Source organism: Alligator mississippiensis, chromosome 3 (assembly GCF_030867095.1).
Source record: "Alligator mississippiensis isolate rAllMis1 chromosome 3, rAllMis1, whole genome shotgun sequence".
NCBI lineage: Eukaryota > Metazoa > Chordata > Crocodylia > Alligatoridae > Alligator > Alligator mississippiensis.
In genome coordinates, this window is record NC_081826.1 from 98597284 (window position 1) to 98616008 (window position 18725).

General features: G+C 42.6%; 1 protein-coding gene across 8 annotated transcripts in view; it reads left to right on the forward strand.

Moving 5' to 3' along the window:
* The window catches only part of LDLRAD4 (low density lipoprotein receptor class A domain containing 4), a 479210-nt gene extending 460485 nt beyond the window's left edge, over window positions 1-18725 (forward strand). For 6 of the 8 annotated variants that reach the window (XM_019490346.2, XM_019490345.2, XM_059724261.1 and 3 more), the window contains 2 exons: window positions 6794-6847; window positions 7637-18725. In XM_019490346.2, the coding sequence (XP_019345891.1) occupies window positions 6794-6847; window positions 7637-8179 (597 nt within the window). In that variant the 3' untranslated portion in view covers window positions 8180-18725. The remainder of the gene's footprint in view (window positions 1-6793; window positions 6848-7636) is intronic. The other 2 variants (XM_019490348.2, XM_019490349.2) reach the window with 1 other exon arrangement.

An 18725-nucleotide genomic window follows, 5' to 3' on the forward strand; every position in this document is an offset into this window, starting at 1 on the left:
TGGGGAACTTTGCTGCCCACTTCCCCCCAGGTCGAATATGACCCGTCCACCACCATGGCATGCCCATCAGCAGCTCATGCAAGCTCCTCACCCTACAAGCCAGAAAATCCCTTCCCCCCCCCCCCCCAGTAGCGATGCATACGGGGCGCACAGGGGTGCATGTGCACCCCCCTGAGAGCGCTGGTGCACCCCTTGACAGGCCACACTTCCTGCTTAGGCAACGGGCAGGGGGGCAGATGGGAGTGCCGGTGCCCCCCCCTTGTCGCAGGTGCTAGCTGGGGAGCGGGAGTGCTGGATGAAGTGCCACGGCCGCTTCCAGGAGTGCTGCGGCAATTCAGGTAGCGCCACAGCCACTTCCTGGTCGGTGCGATCAGCTTGCAGCGGTTTGGGAAATTGGCTGTGGGGGACTTCCCTCCTCCCCCCCGCAGTCGGTGAGATTGGCCATGGTGTGGGGCATGTGCCCTCACTGACTAAGGTGGCACTAGTCGCCCGTGCCCCCACCCTTCTACACTTCCCCACTTACACACAGGGAACATGAAGTAAAGAATCGAACAAAGCAAATGGAAAACTTTATTTACAAACCAAATATTAACCAGAATTAAACAAACCACAGAACAGCTTTAATAAGATAACGATACATAATTACTACAACGGAGGAATTTCTTTTTACTACTGTAATGATGCATGATTGTGAAAAAATCAATCTAAGCAATAATCATTTCTAACTAAAAGACCTTGGCTCTAAGGAGGATTTTCAAAGCTTGACTGAGAACCAGTGGATGGCAGAGCATGGATGCATTCTGGCCTGTCTCGCACCCAGGCAGGAGCAGGGCTGATGACCAGCAAGTATAGATATGTTGCAAGGAACCCAGCCGTTATTTGCGGGTCCTCCCGGGTCTGCGAGTGCCTCCTGGACTTGGAGCCATTCCTGTTGTGCTGGATGGCCATGGATCTGTCCATAGCCAGATGGATCTGTCTCACCATCTTGCTCAGCCAATGCTTGCAGTCCCTGAGGCCATTCATAATCCTGTCTGTGCATGGATGGGTGGCAGCCTGCCTCAGTAGCCTGTGTGTCCTTGGTGGCGAAGTTGCAAGTGGAGTTGAAAATCAAGAAATGTGGGAAATAGAGTGAATTAAGGATGCTCGGCACTCTAAAAGATGCACTCAGTGAATTTTGCGAACAGATGAGTGGTCTGCCCAAAATGACCAAGAAGGAGTGCCTGGCCATGAGTGATAGCAGACGCTGAGTTGCTACAACCAAGTGCCACCTGCTTTGGCCACCGATGCACCTCCCAGCTGTGTGTTGTCCGGTACCTCCCTGCACTGCCCACTAGCTCCCCAGGTCTTTAAAGCACTGTCCTATGCTGTCCCCCTCCCCCCTCTTACCTCACAGCCCAGCCTAATTGCAGCTGTCAGTTCAGGCGACAGGTGAATTAAAGGGTCCCCACGGCTTCACACACTGGGTGTGGAGGTCAAGTTCTGTGGTCTGTCCTTGGAGGAAGCAGCAGGTGACATGACAGAAACCCTGCCACTATCTTCTCAGCTGGAGCCCCCACAAGTTGCAGCGGTGGTTGGTGATGTCTCAGCAGGCGAGGGTGCCCCAGAGGCCTCTGTCCCTGTGTGTTCATGGCAATCCAGTACCTTTGTTACTGGCTGGAGGTATCTAATGGGCCATGTCACGCTGTGGGGTGCCCTGCCACTGCTCTGGTGACATCCCTGCAGAAAGCAGCTCGCAGCATCTTTGCATTGACATGGCACTGGACTGCCATCCTGTTGTGCCTCTGCCTGCCCATTTGCTTGGCAACATCAAGGTAGATGTGCCAGTTGGCCCACAGGCTGCAGACAGACTGGCACGTGACTTAAGGATTCCCCAGCACCCGCACTAGTTTCTTTGTTTCAGCGAAGTTCCATTTGGACCTAGACCTGCGTGCCTTGGTCTGCTCCATTCTCTCCTGAATGTCAGATATCTTGGATCAATAACGGGTACCCTGGGGAGCTGTGCATTCAATTTATAAGTCTTGAGGTGACTGGGCCAAGGGAAGTTCACTTCCCCTCCCACCCTGTTGTTGCTGGGCAAAGTTTGGACATCAGACACGCTGGCGCTAGGCAGGGTCGGGGGGGGGGCTCTGCACCAGTGGCAACTTTATATCTCATGAGAATACTTGTTCTGAACATCTTTTACCCCTGCTAGGTCTTTTAGCCCTGTGTATGCCATGGCACAGTAGCAGGCTACTCAGTGAGCCATGTACTGAGAGTTAGGCCCTTGATGGGCACCCACAGGTTCCCTGTCGGGGCATGGCACAACAGCAGGCCCCCCAGTGACCCATGTGTCGAGACACCGCTCCCAGTGGGACATGGTCTGAACTGCTCAGACATAGTTGGTGAGGGAATGAATGCTGACAGAACTCACCTGCCATTCATAAAGTGGGCACGCTTAAGGCTCATGTGGGCTCACAGAACTCCACTAGTTGGGTTTATGTAAAACTGGTGAGTGAATTAATGGCATTGGGGGATAATTACACTGTAGCCAGCTGAAAAGGGATGTTTTAGAGGTGGAGGGGAGCACGGGTTCCTCATGGCTGTTGCTGGGCAAATTCGGGGGATTTTTTCTGGGCACACATGAACTGTGCTCTGCGACTGTTGCAAGTTTTGGCGCCGGTCAGTGGTGTTCAGCAGAGCTCCCCTCCTGGCCTGCTAAGGTTGTCCTAAAACATTCATTACACACAAATACCTGCAAATTGTAGCGACACTTGGTGGACAAGGGGGCTCATTATACAAAATTTTTAGCGATGCCCAATGGATATAGGGGCTCACAACACATCATTTCAGTGAATTACCATGTACACGTAACATATTAATGGCTGCACCATTCCAAGTTACGTCATCGCAAACTAAACTACATTGGGATGAGGATTAATTTATGATGATGCAAACTTACTTAAATCACCAAAAACTTGCGTATGTGTAAAGGGTGACAATATTAAGCCACACAAAAGGGCAATTTTTGTCACATGTACAAGTGCCCCACAACAGTTCTTGATGGGAGCAATAAGGGACATGCCTCTTGTCTGCACTTCTTGCATGCATCATCCTCTTGGATAAGTGCCACAGTGTTGGGCCTCAGCTGATGAAGCGGCAGGAGTTGGGACTCCTATACCTGTGCAGGGAGGCTGTTCGATTAATATTGTGTGACGATTACCACGCTCCAGCAGACTCCACCCTCGTGTATCATCATCCCCACGCTGAAAAATGGTGGTGGGGCACTTTAAAACTAAAGCTCTTAGAGCTGCGCTAATTAAAGTGCCCCACCTCCTGGAGCATGTCTATGAATGCCCTTGGAGCCAGGCCCGAGAGGCACCAGCTGCCTTACCCAAGTCAGATTTGACTTAAAAATCGCATCTTCTGCATTTAACAAAAATACCTAAACAGTTTATTAGGTAAGGAAAACTGTTTATGTTTTGTTTCTGTTGATCAACTGATGGATGAAAATAAGGTATAGATGTCTTTTTGGAATTGAATTATTATACTGGATTGAAAGAGAGGGAGAAAGAGAGAAATAGCAAGAGAGTGAGAGTATAAATACAATACTGTAAAACATTCTCTTCATGCAACTTTAGCGGCCATGGAAAGGACGTGTAGAAACATTTGGCTGGCAGAAAGAATGAACTTGTTGCTTTCATCTGCTTGCTGGCAGGTGAAATCCACAAATCGGAGGGTATGGATAGTGAGGAGAAAAACCTTTTTAACATGTTCCTTTTTGTTGGGTGTAATAATGTCACAGAATAGCAAGGTAGTTGAAAAGACCTTATATGGGACGTTAGGCCAGGTCAGAATTGTCTCTCCAAACAGATGCCTCCTTTCATAGTAAAAAAGAAGTATTTTTAAGGTGGCGTGGACTCCACTCAACAGGGCACTGAAGTACATTCACTATTAAATTAACTTAGATGTATTTTTTAACTTTATTTATTCTACTTCAGGAGGCCTGTAACAAATTGAGTGTGCTGTATTAAATAAAAGAGCATGGACCCTATAGATAGTACATATTCAAGGTCCATTCTGAACCATGTTCCATCAGGCCAGTGAGATGGTATGCCAGTGTTTGTAGCGTACAGCACACGAGGGAACTAAGTGTCCAGTATCACATCTGGCTGCCTTTGCTTCCTTACCATGATGGCTAGGTAACCCACTCACAACAGGGTTGGTTGAGGGCAGTTTTTAGCATCAGTGGGAGCAAAGCCTAAACTCATGTCTTTGGATCAACAGTAAAACATCTTGTCCTTGAGCTCCCTTGGACATACAACACCTGACATTCAGCATAAGAAACTTCCCTGTCTTAAACTATTCGTCAAATGTATAAACTTTAAAGTTATGAATGAGGCTATAGGGGGCATTGATTGTAGCCATGTTGGTCTAAAGGCATAGGTAGACAAAACTCTTGGAGTATAGGAGATATCTTTTATTAGATCAACTAAATAGTTACAAAACAATTTTATCTTTGCAAGCTGTATGCAGTCTTTTCTCCCTTCTCTCCCCCTCCACTTCCTGCCCTCCCCCCAGTTTCTGTCCTTTTCTTGTTCTCTTCCTCATTTGGCACTTTCTCTCCCCAGCCTAATTGCAATTCTTTTAAATGAGCATTTCATTGTTTTGGGGCAGCATACATCTCTTTTCCTGTTCCTTTAGAAAAGTTTTAGAGCTGAGGAATGCAGAGGAATCATACTAATATCCTAGTCCTTTTCTCCCTATGTCCCATGTTTTGTGATGAGGGTTTAGTGGTTACATACAAGTAGGAGTCATGCGATTATGTTGGTACAGTTAAGCCCGACCAGTTACATGCATATAGTTCCCTCTGTGGACGATAATTTCCAATTATTCAGAAATGAATGTATCCATACCTACAGTGGTTTAAATTCCCATGTTTCTTTACATTTTTTTTACCATGTCAGTGAGTCCTATATCTAGTCCATATACTTCTACCTCAGGCCACTGAACATGGAGGTGGCTCCAAAGGTAGGTTGGATAGTATTACAATTGTCAGGTGCCCTTTGCAACCAGGACAGACAGACATTTTATGTGCTAATGACTTCAGCAGAAGAAAATGAACTGTCTTGTTGTTGAGGGGATCTCTTGGAGTAGCTCAGTTCTGGGGAAGTTTACCTTCTGAGTGACACTGTTTCTGCCTACTGATAGCATCAGTCTTGATTATCCTGATGATCTGTTAATGATGTACATATAGCCAGGTCTCAACTAGAAGGAGTGGGATAGGTTTTCTTCTTCTCACCTTTACAGCTAAGCTTTATGTAGTATAGTTTGCCAACCTTATATAATCAGCCTTATCCTCATCTCAAATGGCACATACGGGGACATTAAAGTGCGTCTCCCAGCACGTGTCTGAAAACAAGGCAAGTTGCCATAATTCCTTTGAAAAAAAAGAGAAAATTCAACTGTAGGGCTAACTGGTTTGTCCTTGGCCAGACCGTGATTCTGTAGAAGAGCAGCACTCTTGACATTAAGCCAAGAGACCTTCCTTCCTGCCTGTTAATGAAAGAACACATTTCCCTTCCTTCCATTTGAGTGTTTAGTATGAGCTTATTAAGAATATTTCTTTCTTTCTCCTAGACATGTGCTTTCTCTGTGGTAAGGAGTAGTTATGCAGTTTTTTTGCATTGGAAAGGGCTCAGAAATGATCAAAACCAAATTGATCAGTAGGAAATGAAGAATTGAGTCAAAATGGTTTCCTGCTAAAGGTAATAAGCATGCATTAAGTTACCGGGGAAGGGAACTGAGGTAAATGAACTCAAGGGATATTCCTGAACTTTTCTTCATGTAGAGAACAAACTGCATGATATGATGAGAAAACAGGAAGGGGAGATTTAAAAGATCAACCCAAAACAGACAAGCCTGCTAAACCAATGCGTTTCTTTTCTGTTCCTGAAGTTTCTTACATCTCTAAAATTGCAGAACTTGACTCAGTTCTAAGGAAATTGTCATGACTAAGACACTTCAGCAAAGCCAGTTGCCTCTTAGAAATATCTTTTTGATTTTGCTGCATTTAGATTGAATTTCTTTGCTTTACAGCTTTTCTTCTGTGTTCTTTTCATCTCCTGATGTTTTCTAGTAAAATAAAGCCATTAAGGTAGTTATTGCCATTCTAAAAAATAATTGAAAAGAAAGATAACAATACACCTTAAGCTCTTTCCCCTTATTGACATTTTCTTCTTATTCTTCTGTAGTGCCTTCATTCTGCCTTTAATATGTAGAAATTCAGAAAATGCTTTAGTGTAGTAACAGAGAAAGACCTTTATGGTGAAAAAAGCCTGCTACAGGTGAGGGAGCCAGGATTGAGGATTGGAATTGATGGATAAAACCTTGGTTACTGTGGATGGTGACATTTGCACACTGGGCGATCGGCTCTTGAATTGACCAAAAAGTTCCTGGATTTGGAATGGGACTGGGTGTGAGTGAGAGAGCCTGAGAGTTGTATTGTTGAACTAGATGACTTTTCTGTAGTAATTTGAAAGGTATATCACATGGGACTAAAGGACAAAAGGCATATAGGCAAATTTATGCCAGATCAGAGGATCCCACTTGAACTTTAAATACCATTTTGCTCACGTTTGTCTGGTTTGCACTCTAGTTGTGTGTTCAAAGGAAGGGGGGGGCGGCGGTATACTTTTTAATAATGTTTCTTTGAATGTTATGTAACTAGCTGAAAAATGCCGATTGTGCTCTGAGCTGAAGTAAGAATGTGCCAGAAGTTAATTCTTCTCTTCTGTTGTTTTCTTCCTGGTGGTAGGAAGGGTGCTTGTGGCCTTCAGAAAACTCAGTGTCACGACAGGGTGCTTCAGAGGTATGACATACTTCCTTAGTAAGCTTCAGTGATTTGCTTTATTGTTTCATTTGCCCATTCTCAGAAAACTTTGGTTGGTTGGTTCACCTGCTGCTTGTCAAGTGAGTCTTTACCATTTGAACCAGGGCTGGGGACGAGAAGATCCACAGAAGTTCTGATGGACATAACCATCTTGCAGCTGGCGAGCAGCTCAGTACCTAGCGCACACCTCGGGCCTGTCAGGATCCTCCTCTATCACCTGAGGGGCAGGACCCTGTAAGCATTCTCAGTCAGAGGAGAGAATAAGTCTCCCACTACCTGTGCAGGTGTTTTAACCATTGAGCTTGATTCTTTCGTAAAGCAAGATACTACATTTTAATCTCTTCCATGGAGAAAGACAAAAAATCAGTGTTGGGAGATTTTTCTTAAAGTTACAATTCATTTCAAGAATGGAAAGGGAAATAACCTTAGTGAATGTTTTTTTTACATGAACAAACAGTCTGTCCCCATTCTTTTCCCCATGCAATTTTTTTTTAATTCAACCAAGAGTTGGAGGAACACCTTAGGAAAATCTCTTCATTTTTTAAGCTATTCAGAAATGGCTGCTGCTAGATTCTCACCCCACTTCCAGCTCTGCTTTGCTAGTATGTGTGTGCATGTGCATGCAACACTTTTTGTTGGTTTAGTCTGTGTCAGCTAGGCTGTCAACTCCATTTTCTTTATGTTGGTTTTTAACATGTAATTAATACCCATAAAGCTTTGTTGTGTGATGTTTGGAAGTGGATTCACCTCTCTGTCTTTCCTTTTCAGATCATGTATGCTCCAAGATCCAGGGACAGGTTTCCCGCCCCGTCGTTTATGCAGCGGGACCGATTCAGTCGCTTCCAGCCAACCTACCCTTACATGCAGCATGAGATTGACCTTCCTCCAACCATCTCCCTCTCTGATGGGGAAGAACCACCACCATACCAAGGGCCATGCACGCTGCAGCTCCGGGACCCAGAACAGCAGATGGAACTCAACCGAGAGTCTGTCAGGGCACCACCCAACCGAACCATTTTTGACAGTGACCTGATAGACATTTCAATGTACAACGGGGGCCCATGCCCACCAAGCAGCAATTCGGGCATAAGTGCAACCAATTACAGCAGTAATGGAAGGATGGAAGAACCGCCCCCAACCTACAGTGAGGTCATGGGTCATTACCCAGGCTCCTCTTTTTTCCATCACCAGCAGAGCAATGCACCTCCTTCATCGCAGAGGGGGAGCAGACTTCAGTTTCAGCAGAACAATTCAGAGAGCACAATAGTCCCTATTAAAGGCAAAGACAGGAAACCAGGAAACCTTGTCTAAGTCCCTTTCCCAGGTGCATTTGAACTGAAGACAAACGAATCAAACAGGGCCGTGGTGGAAAGTCCCCAGGCTCCTGTGCACAATGTTGTTAGTTTCATGTGGTACAACTTAGTAAAACCAAACGTGCAAACCAGTTCTTTGTTTCTGATTCCTTTCAAGGGAATTGCATGCAAAGTGGATCGAGATAACACAAACTTCCATTCAGTTTGGCCGCGAGCAGTGTTTCGGGGGAAAAATATATTATTATTTTTTTTAAATAAACTATTTGAATTATTTAATTCTAAAAGGAAACTTAGCACAGATATGAGGCTTGTACAGCCTGTTTTATATTAACTGAATGGCAGAAAGAAGACGACAAGAAGAAAGTTTTACTAGTAAATGGGGGAAGAATCAGCCAGTTTGCTTTTTTCTCCCAGGGTGTGGAATTTTTTTTTTTTTTTATATGAATCAAAATTCCTGTTTTGTGTGCCAAGGTATACAGTTGAGAAATTAGATGAATGCAAGGAGTTAATTTGTGTTGTGATAAATGTGTTTTTAAAAAGTTGCACTATCTTAATGTTAAAAAATATATATATATATGAGGGAACTGTTTTACGTGAAGTTCTTCTATATGTTGTCTTTTCACCTGTGGAATAATGATTAGGCCCCGGGAGTGATCTGGAGGAGCTTGCCCTGGTATTTGTCACAGAAAGGGGTTTGTTGGATTTAGCCTAATGTCTGTTGCAAAATACAACAATACAATACAATTATCTTTGCAATAATTTGCATTAAAATAACAGTGCATCAGTGAAGTGTCTTGGAGACTTTTGGATGGAAGAAAGCAAATACGAAATTCCAGCATTTCACATAATTTAGATTGTTTTAGCTATTATGTGGCTAGGCTATTTGTTTCATTTTCAAGACACAAATTCCCAGACACGCTAATTTATATGAATTATAACAAAATGCTGCCATTTCTTCTCCTTTTCACAATGCAGTATCAGTGCTTAAGGTTTTAGAGATGTCTTCACTGTAGCCCAAACTATATTTAGTCACCTATCCTGACGTTATGCAATAAATTGTTTAAAAATGAAAGGTGTTTTTTCTTCTCCTGTAAGGCTGTTAACTTACATGACTCTTTGTTGTGCTTTAGAAGGTCTGGTTGTCTTTTAGTGATTTAATTCTGTACTGGAGATTCTAGTGGAGCTCAGTAACCACATCTCCTCCTATGCAGTTTCTGCAACACATTTGATACTTTTAACTAGGCTAGGGATGTTGACTATGGTTTCTGCAGCATTAGAGTCGTTGGAAGTGACTTGGGAGCACCAGTTTATCTCACTGCAGGCGTGTAGCATATTGCTGTGGGCCCAATCCTGCAAATTCTCAGTCATGCATGTACTTTTACTGAAGCTTGGGGTAAAGATTATCCACATATGTAAGTGTATGTGGGATCAGGCCTGTTTTTTTTTGTAATGCTGGTTTTAAAGTTGTTGGAAGATTGTCTGTTGAATGTTGTTTTGGGGATTACTTCCCTGGTCAGTTTCTGTGTTGAAGCTAATGCAAGAATTGGAAGGCAATTGGTGAATGGTGATAGTGACTTCAAGAGCACACAAAAAAGCACAACATGCACTTAAAATGCATTTCGGAAGTGGACTTCAAAAGAAAATAAGAATCTTTAGAGTCTTAGTTTTAATATTCCTAATATATATGTATAATAGAGTTTTCACTTTAAGATCTCACTTTTTTCTATAGTCTTAAGCCTAGTGCTTTGTTAACAGCAGCACCCAACGAGTGCATCAAATGCACTGTGGAAAAGTACTGTACTGTAGCACCTGTTCCAGTTGTTGGAAGTTGGATTTCTGCATGACTTCTGCACATTAGAGGGTTAGATTTGAAACTGATTGCTGAAGTGAATCTTTGATCTATGCAGAGTTTTAATGCCAAAACAGTGTGTGTGTTTGCGTGTATGTGTTTGTTTTATGGATCTCTGTATAGGTCTTATTCTAGCTTAAAGAACATTAGAGTATAATGAATAGATGGACCCATTTATAACTGATCAGAACCTTCTTGTTTCTTGATCCTAATTGCCCCTGGTAATGCAAAGTGAATGCTCATTTCATTTCTGTAGATGTATGTGAAACGAGAGGCTGGAGACTCATGACTAGATTCAGCAGTTTCCTTTACTAATACCCATAGAACAGATGTAAAAGGGAAGACTGGGCAGCTGTCTGCCAGCTATATCTCTTGCCTCATACAATTTCTGGGAGTAAAAGTGTTTGAAATGAGAATTTTACAGACAGCCTGCAGGTTTTGGTTGGTGGCATTAATTCACAGCTTAAAAATAGAAAGTTTCTTGTTGAATTCCAGGGGAGCATAAAACCAAGCCACTAGTCAGATCTGCCCATAGAGATACTTTGTTCTTGCCTGAATAAAGATTGTTGAGGCCCTTAGGGCAGAGAACAAATGGACCTCAATTGTCATTCTGTCCTGGCTCACCTGGGCCAAGAAGAGGGCAGGTCCCCAGGCCTTGGCATTGGAGCAGTTTGAATGCAAGCTTTCCTGTTGCTCTGCAGGTCCCTTGAAAGGCTGTGTCCGTTGATTTCAAAGCCATCGCTTGAAATGCCATGTATTTATAACTATCAACATTAATGTTAAGCTTCCTGAGTTGTTTATTCCTTTTCCTTGAACTAGGGCTACAAATGTTTCAAAGGAAACAAGCATTTCATCAGCTCTGCAGCAAGGATTTTTAGGCTTCATTCATTCTGAGTATATCTTCATGGACACTAGTCATCTATGAATCTCTTCTGTGAATGACCTCAGTAGCACAGTGTTACCAAGGAGTCCTCTCTTGTTTTTGTGATTTCTTTCTTTCTGTTCTTAGAGACGAGAGAGCACAACAGTATGAGTGGAACTGAAATCTGAAATAGCAAACCAGAAAAAATATTAATCAGTCACCGTCGATCTGTTCAGCTTAAAAAATGGAGGCAAATTTTTAGCTGCACTTCTGGAGGATTCCCCTTTAAAAAGACTTTGGGTTCTTGAGGTCATTAGCCTTCCAAGCCACCTTTTTAACTATTAGGTTTATATATGCTCTGCAGCTTCTTATATTAATTAAATCTGCAAATACATGGTATGTTTTATATGCATATGGTCACCTCTTGTGTAAACTGCAGAATCATTTGAAGAATCAGCTCAGCAGGTCCCTGCCCTCTTTCCAATAATCTGTCTTTCCCGAGATTTATTCCAAAACTTCACAATTTTGAGCAACTTTCAGTGACTATCACCTTATAAAAATTAACCTGGCCAAAAAATGAAGGGTTCCCTCTTCTCTGCACCACAGATCTGGAATTTCTGTTCTGCCCCAAATTAGCTTTGTGAGAGGTCCAGGGTGGACAAGATTCAGAAGTGGGTTAGCATGGATATCTTATTGCAGAAAGTATTTTGCTGATCTTTTAGGGCTAGGAAAGGGAATTTTATGTCGGAAGAAGAAATTCCTAACTTCCCTGTGGGTTATGTAGCATTTACTCCTAGCCTTGGCATTCTAGGGAAGTGCTTGTAGCCTATTCTTAGCGGTTTGTTCAGGGTCTTCCTAACCTTGTACAGTTGGCTCTCATCTCTGAGGCACCTGACTTAAGATACGAGCGAGAGAGATAGGAAGAGTTGTCCTAACATAACCATCATTCTTAAGCCAGCCCTTCTGTAACGTGTCTGGCTTATACAGGTTGCGTTATGCTGTGGTGTGGTACAAAGGTTTATTAGCAGTTTGGGATGATTTCCATAAGCTCCGCTCATTGTTGCTGGTGAGTAAAGCCAAACTCATGCTGATACCATTTTACCACACCACTGTTGTTTGTTGTGCATGTGAGAACATGCATATCCATCCCATGTCTGTGGTCTTAATAAAGATTGAACTTTTCTTATCTCTGTTTCTGCAGCCATGGCATTCAGGAACTGTGGATTAAATTATTTTTATTTTGTGTTCCCCTCCGCTCAATTCTGCCCACCCATCCATCGTGGCCGGGGGGCGCTTCTGACATTCCAGATCTCTGAATCTTAGTGTCAGATGAGAAGGAGCCTGCTGCTAAGATTTTTCCAATGAATGTGCATCTAGTAAAAGTAGGAATTGAAGTAGCCCAGTTCAATAAGGCTAGGGAAAAAAGCTTTATCCTGTGAAAAACTCCGAGTGCAGGTTTTCTGGTATTCTGCTATGCAAAGCATTCATTTCTGGCCCTGGCAGTAGTGAGACTTCAAATCTTAAAACTGTCACCTTCATTTGTAAAGGGATGTTTGATAGTTTAAAAAAATGACTGAGACCTGCACACTCATGGTAACTAAGACAACCTTGCTTTACAGGCAGAGGAGTACAAAAGAATAGTGCCAATAAAAATATATTCACTCTAAAATTCTTCTTAAAAACCTTTTCTCTCAAGAGTGAGACATAAACAAGACTTCTGCCTGTGTGTTCTTAAGTATTTCTTAGGATCTGGACATCTGCCATTGTCCTAAAAACTCTCATTGCTTCACTGCCCTTGAGTCATGACCAACCCAGTACTGTGCATTTGTGCTCAGGCTGTGGACAGATGTATACATACCCCGATGCAATTTAAATCAGTGTTCTCTACCACTGTATACAACAGGATCAGGAATGGGATCATAAGCAGGTGTCCCAGAGTAGGTCACATAGTAGACAGCTCTTACTGTGCCTTCCTGCCAGGTAGTGGCTGAGCAGGTGCCCTTAGCAAATGGCTATCCCAGAATGATATAGACAGATGAACTTCTACTAGGAATGTTTGATCCTGGATTCCTTTGAGTAATTCTCTACCAGTTTGGATGAAACAACTCTGGTTTAGGGGTTAGTGCTGTCTGTCTGCTAATTGTTTTTCACTGGTATAATGCAAGTTAGGCTGATGTAAACGTTTCCTTTGTCCGTGCCCTTGTACACTCACATGCGTGCTGTCTGTCTGGTTATCCAAATATTAGTGTTACTCTGTAATCCTTTTCCAGGGATGCGGTTGGGGCTTATTTAGTGGCAGAAATGTAGTTTACAATGTCCCTTTAATCCTACAATAAACTCTGTTAAATCGTGCTGGTGAACACTGCTCTATCACAGGGCGGTGGCACTGACCAGGCAAATAGTGGAAGCGTGAGAAGCACTTTCTTTTTTGTTGTTCTCTTCTTCCCCTCTCATAGGACATCGTATCCTGCTCTAACCAGGTGCGGAGCTTCTGCTGCTCAAGCACATGTCCCTCAGTTGGTGCGGGCACCACTTCCATCCAACAGCTCTCCTCTTTAGGATGGGTTTGAAACAGTCTCCATGCTCGTGGGCCTCCCCTGTTAAGATCCCGTTTGTACCGATAGGCAGTAATTAAAGCTGTCACAGAAGCATGTTCTCTCAGCATGTCATACTAGTGATCCTTGGGATGGAGTTGGCTCAGGTGTCAATGCTGTCCAACTGGGCTGCACACGACGGGTGAGGGTTCAATTCATGGCTCTCATCCAGCTTCTGCTTTAACCCATCATGGCAGCTAGGGTTTCCAGGCTCCCTGTCCACCTTCCACCTCCAGCCCCTGGGGCTAGCGGGGGGTGGTGTGGTGCAGCTTGCTATGGTGGGGGAGGCCATGGCCTGGGGTGTCTGTGTGGCACAGCATGGTGCTGATGGGGGCCTGTGGCTCTCTCTGATGCAGCCCTTGCTGGTGTAGCCTTCAGAGCTTGTGGCCCCCGGCTGCTTGGTAGTTGGACAGCCCTGCTTTAGGTGACTTCTAGTTTTGTTTCACATAAGGACAGCTAAAAAGATTCTTGCTAAGCCTGTCTGGCCTTTCCTTTGGCTGTATTGCCTGCTTGCTGTGTTGCACACATGCTCCTAAACTAACTCAAGGTGTCTCACTTTTGTTTCCAACCCTCATAGAGAGGCATTGCTACGGAATAGCTTAAAATCTGGAGATGCCCTTATAGCAACGTTTCTCATGTAAAAAGCCTTTGTGGGGGCTTGTTTCACTTGGCTCAAACAAATTTCCCTTTCAAGTGTGTACCTCTCATAATGGAGCGCCAGTTTAAAATATCAGCCCAGGATCGTCTGCAAATTTTATCCCAGTTCTGTTCTTTAACCTAACAGCGTAGCTACATTGCTGAGGGATGTGATTTTTTTTCTTCTCCTCACCCATATTGTTAGCGAAATGCTAATATGGGCACACTTCCACTGGCAAAAATGTCTTCTTACCTGAATAGCTTACTGTGTTCAGGGATTTGGTACGAGCTAGGCTTTCTCCATGAGGGGTGTTTGCCTGTGTGTGTATGTATTGGCAGTCTCTTCAAGTGTGACCGATGCCTCGGTAGAGATGAAGTGCTTTATCCAAGCAGTAAATATCAATGCAAAATTTTGGAGCCTGTTGGTGCTTTGTTAAATCAGCCACTAATATTTTGTTTTTAATGTGTATTTAATGGCTACTGAAGCCACATTTGTCATTGGTCTCTTTGCATTTCTCCTGCTTTCCCAGCAAGGCAGGAGAGGTTGAACTTGGCTTGTGCTGGAGACATCTAAACTCCCTTCTGCTTTGTCATTCTCCACATTGTTTTTAGTATGGACACAAGGAAAGCTAACCATGCTCATGTCGCTGATGCTAAATGAATTTGCATTGTAAAAAAAAAAAAAAAAAAGAGAGAGAAACAAAGGGAAAAAATAACCTATAACAAAACCCTGCTTGTATACAATTTCCTGTCCGGGATGACTGTTTGTTATTTCTTTGCTGCTTTTAATGGTTTGGTATGTGAGCTTTCTGGAACAGTGTTGGTGTGCGTTAGGATCTTGTGGGTGACAGCACTGTCTTTTTTCCTGCATCTCCTGACTCCACGGTTTGTGCTTGTCTGTCTGCTGTGGCAGGAGTGTTAATACGGATATACATAGTTATACTTTTGAGGAGGTTTGCATGTTTTCTCATTTGCAAGAAACTAAGGTGCCTCATGTTCAGGTCTGAGCAGATAGGAATCCCCTTGCACTTACAGGACTCATCCAAAGCCTGGAGAAGGCGTTGGGAAGATCCCACTGAATTCAGTGGGCTTTGGATCAGGCCATATGCTCCCACCTTTGTCGTGCCTGACTTAAAATGGTGCTTTTTCAGTTGTCTGTCTCTTCTGTTTTTTCTTTGTAAGGTGCCGTGTATAACTTGAATATATTATGCACATATCCTACCCAATGGGTAGAACAGACAAACAAACAAACAAACAAGACTTTGTTAATACTGTAAGATAATGTATAGATGATACCAATTTTAACACAAAAAATGGCATAGAATTTGTGAATGCCGACTTACATGCTTGGTCCTCTTTTGTAAGAAAATTTGCAAATGAATGCATACAAATAACAAAAAAGTCTATGTAATTTATTTTCCTATTAAAATATCAATATATCACAAGGGAAAGGAGAAGTTTGAACAAATGGCTTTTGACTAGCCTGTGTATAGCCCATGGTTTTTTGATGCATCTTTGCTGCGAAGATCATGCTTTTTTTTTTTCTCTGTGTGTCACTTTAAGGAAAATGAAAAAGAAAAAAAACAGAACAAACTAACCTCTGCAGCTTTAACCTTGCCATTAGATGCTTCTTTTCTGTGTTCTTGTCTCACTGTTGCTGAGTTGGACCAGTATTAGCTATTTCATTTCCAGTAGGTATTTTATTTATTACTACCCTCGATAATAGCTGTACTTAACTTGAGGTGGGCCCCAGCACCCCCCTTGCCCCCTACAATCCTTCTATCCACACCCTGTGACTTTGAGAGAAGCTTGGATAAATAGGGACCTGGAGCCAAGCCATCCCTGCAAAGCTGATGCTAGGCCAACTAGGAGTTGTGCAAAACCAGCCGGCCCTTGTCTTATGCCTGTAACCCTCCTTTTCTGTAGTATTACGAAGACTTTGTCTGCACTTTGTGATTCAGCGATCTGTGCTCCTGCAGGTGTAAAAGGTCCAAATGTAGCCAAGAGCAGCTGCCATCTGCTCCAACCTTACCCTTGTTTGAAACAAGGGCAAGCTGAGGGGGTGAAATACCACTTACCTTGTCCACATTTTGTGTGTGTAGTACTGCAGCTATGCTGATTGCTGAATCAGGGTTGATACCAAGTATAGACAAGGCCTAAACCTGCCCAAATCCAGTAGGAAGTGATTTAAATTTTTTGCCAATGTAGTGACATCGGTTCGGGGTGTGGTTCTTGTCAGTGACATTTCTATACTGACAAAAGCCTTCGCATAGATGCAATTTTATCTGCATAAATAGTGCTTTTGCTAGTAGAGCTTGTTTTGTTCAGGGAAATGCTATAAGTGGTATCCATGAAAGCACTCTTTTGCCACTATTAACTGCATCTTCACCGGGATGGTTTGCCAGAATACTAGCAAACCCTTTCTGCGGTGCACTAGGTCTAAGGTTTCGATTTTTGTTTTGAGGGGGGTGCATAATAGTTTTTTGGGTTTTTTTTAGATCTGAGAAGAACAAGAGTAGTGTCCCACCGCTTGGCAGATGTGGTGTGCATGGCAAAGCCTGTTGACAGTTGGGTGCTCCAGTGTCTCCACCCCTTTGGTTGTCTGTACCATGCTCATGAATGCTTTTGGCATGGCTTGTTAGATAAAGTGAATACCTCAGGAAAACAAACACAAAGTTCTAGTTTAGAGAATTGCAGATACTGTACTTATTTTTCTAAACTCTGTTTAAAAAATATCCCAGGAAGGTAGATGATAGAAGAAGCTTAGCTTAACTGTTGAAGACAGAAGAATCCGCTCTAATAGATGGATGCCACCTAAACTTTCGTAGACACTCTTTGTCACTTTGTAGCTTTTTATACTCATCTGACTTCAACCACAGATGTAACTTAGCAATGTGTTGGGATGCGTTTTGAGATGGCATTTTTTTGTTTGGTTTTCAGATATCTAGCTCTGCTAAAGCTCAGGAGGCCTTATACAAAGCCCAGTGAAGTCAATGGCAAGACTTCTGTTGACTTCACCTGACTTTGGATAAAGCTCATAGCACTCAAGTATATTTTTGGAGTAGTTCTGTAATGGGCTAACATGACTTCTCTATTGACCTGAAACTTCAGCTATATGTTCGTCTGTAAATATCTTTTTAAGAAGCCCTCTAAGGAGTCCTGTACCTGAATGCTGATCATGTTCTTTTCTGTTTTTCTTCCCCTTCTGTTTTGCTTTAAAGAAAGGTGTAGGTTTTGTGGCCTTCACAACCTTGCAGATAGCTCTCTCCATCCATCTACACTGCACTGTTCTATCCCAGAAAGCATGTCACACCCCTGAATATGAATACTTTACAATTGTCACTTGTTCCCTTGTCGGTCAGGGCACAGAGTAAATATTTTGCAAGTACATCTTGCTGGCCATTTCCACATTTCTATTTGCACTGCAGTATAATTTCTGAATAAAACCCAGCCTAAGAATGCCACTTACACAGTATACGTATGCAGGGGAAGTCTAGAGTATGATTTACAATAACAAAACTTGCATACCGAGTGGACCAAACAAGATATTGTCTCCTTTTAAAGTCACTAATCTGCTTTGAAGCTGCAGTGAAAAGATTAGAAAATCTATTTAAAGTGTATTCGTAGCTCTGTGTTCACACGTTTCCATTTACTGCAAAGCACAGCAGGCATTCATACTTAAAAAAAAAAAAAAAAAAAAAAAGCAGCTATAATCAGAACTTGTGAGAGTCCAAGGTATCTTACTGCTGGACAGGAAAATAATAATAATAAAAGCAGTGTACTAGCCTTTAACAAAATCATTTCTTCACTTGCAGTACAAAGACCATGTAAGCATTGCTACAGAATTTTTCTCTGTATAGCTAACACTGTCTAGCACTACTCTATTCAGAGCATGTCAGGATGGTGAGTACATCAGTCAAGCTGATTATTATACCTAGAATTTGCCACCAGACTATTGTGTGCTTTCAGAAAGCTTGATCACCTTCTGTTGTTTATTGCTAGCTGTTATTTTACAGCGTCAGATGCTTTATTGCTGTCTGCTTTTGTTTTTAGTTTTGGGGGTTTCTTTGTGGGGTGGGAACGTGTGTGCGTTTCCAACTTTGTGGCTTTCAGGATCACATTTTGAACATGTCTGTACTTTTGTCCATTTTGTTTCAAGTTATTCCAAAATATGTACAGCACTATCCACGGTATTTAATCCTTCATTTAAATTTTAATGTTGTAAAAACAGTCTATTAAAAAAGTTGTTTTACAGCTGTATTGGAACTTCTTAATAGCTGTTCACGTGAAGCTATGACAAACCTGGCTTGCTTTAAGACTTTTATTTTTATTTTCCTTTAACACAATTGATTTGTTGCTTATTTTTCAATGTAACTCCCAGTTATATACAGGAAAAAAAAAGATTTCAATTGTTGTGTATCTGCCTCTTTTAATTGAGCAAATGGTGATGTCCTAGTTTTTAGACCTAAGGTCTGTTATTGCAATACTTTTAAAGAAAGATGTTGCTCTAAGTGCTGTTGTTAGTTTTAAATACAGATTTTATGCTTGTTCTTAATATGCTGTGGTCAAACTACAGCCCAAAATTATTAAAAATCATGGAATA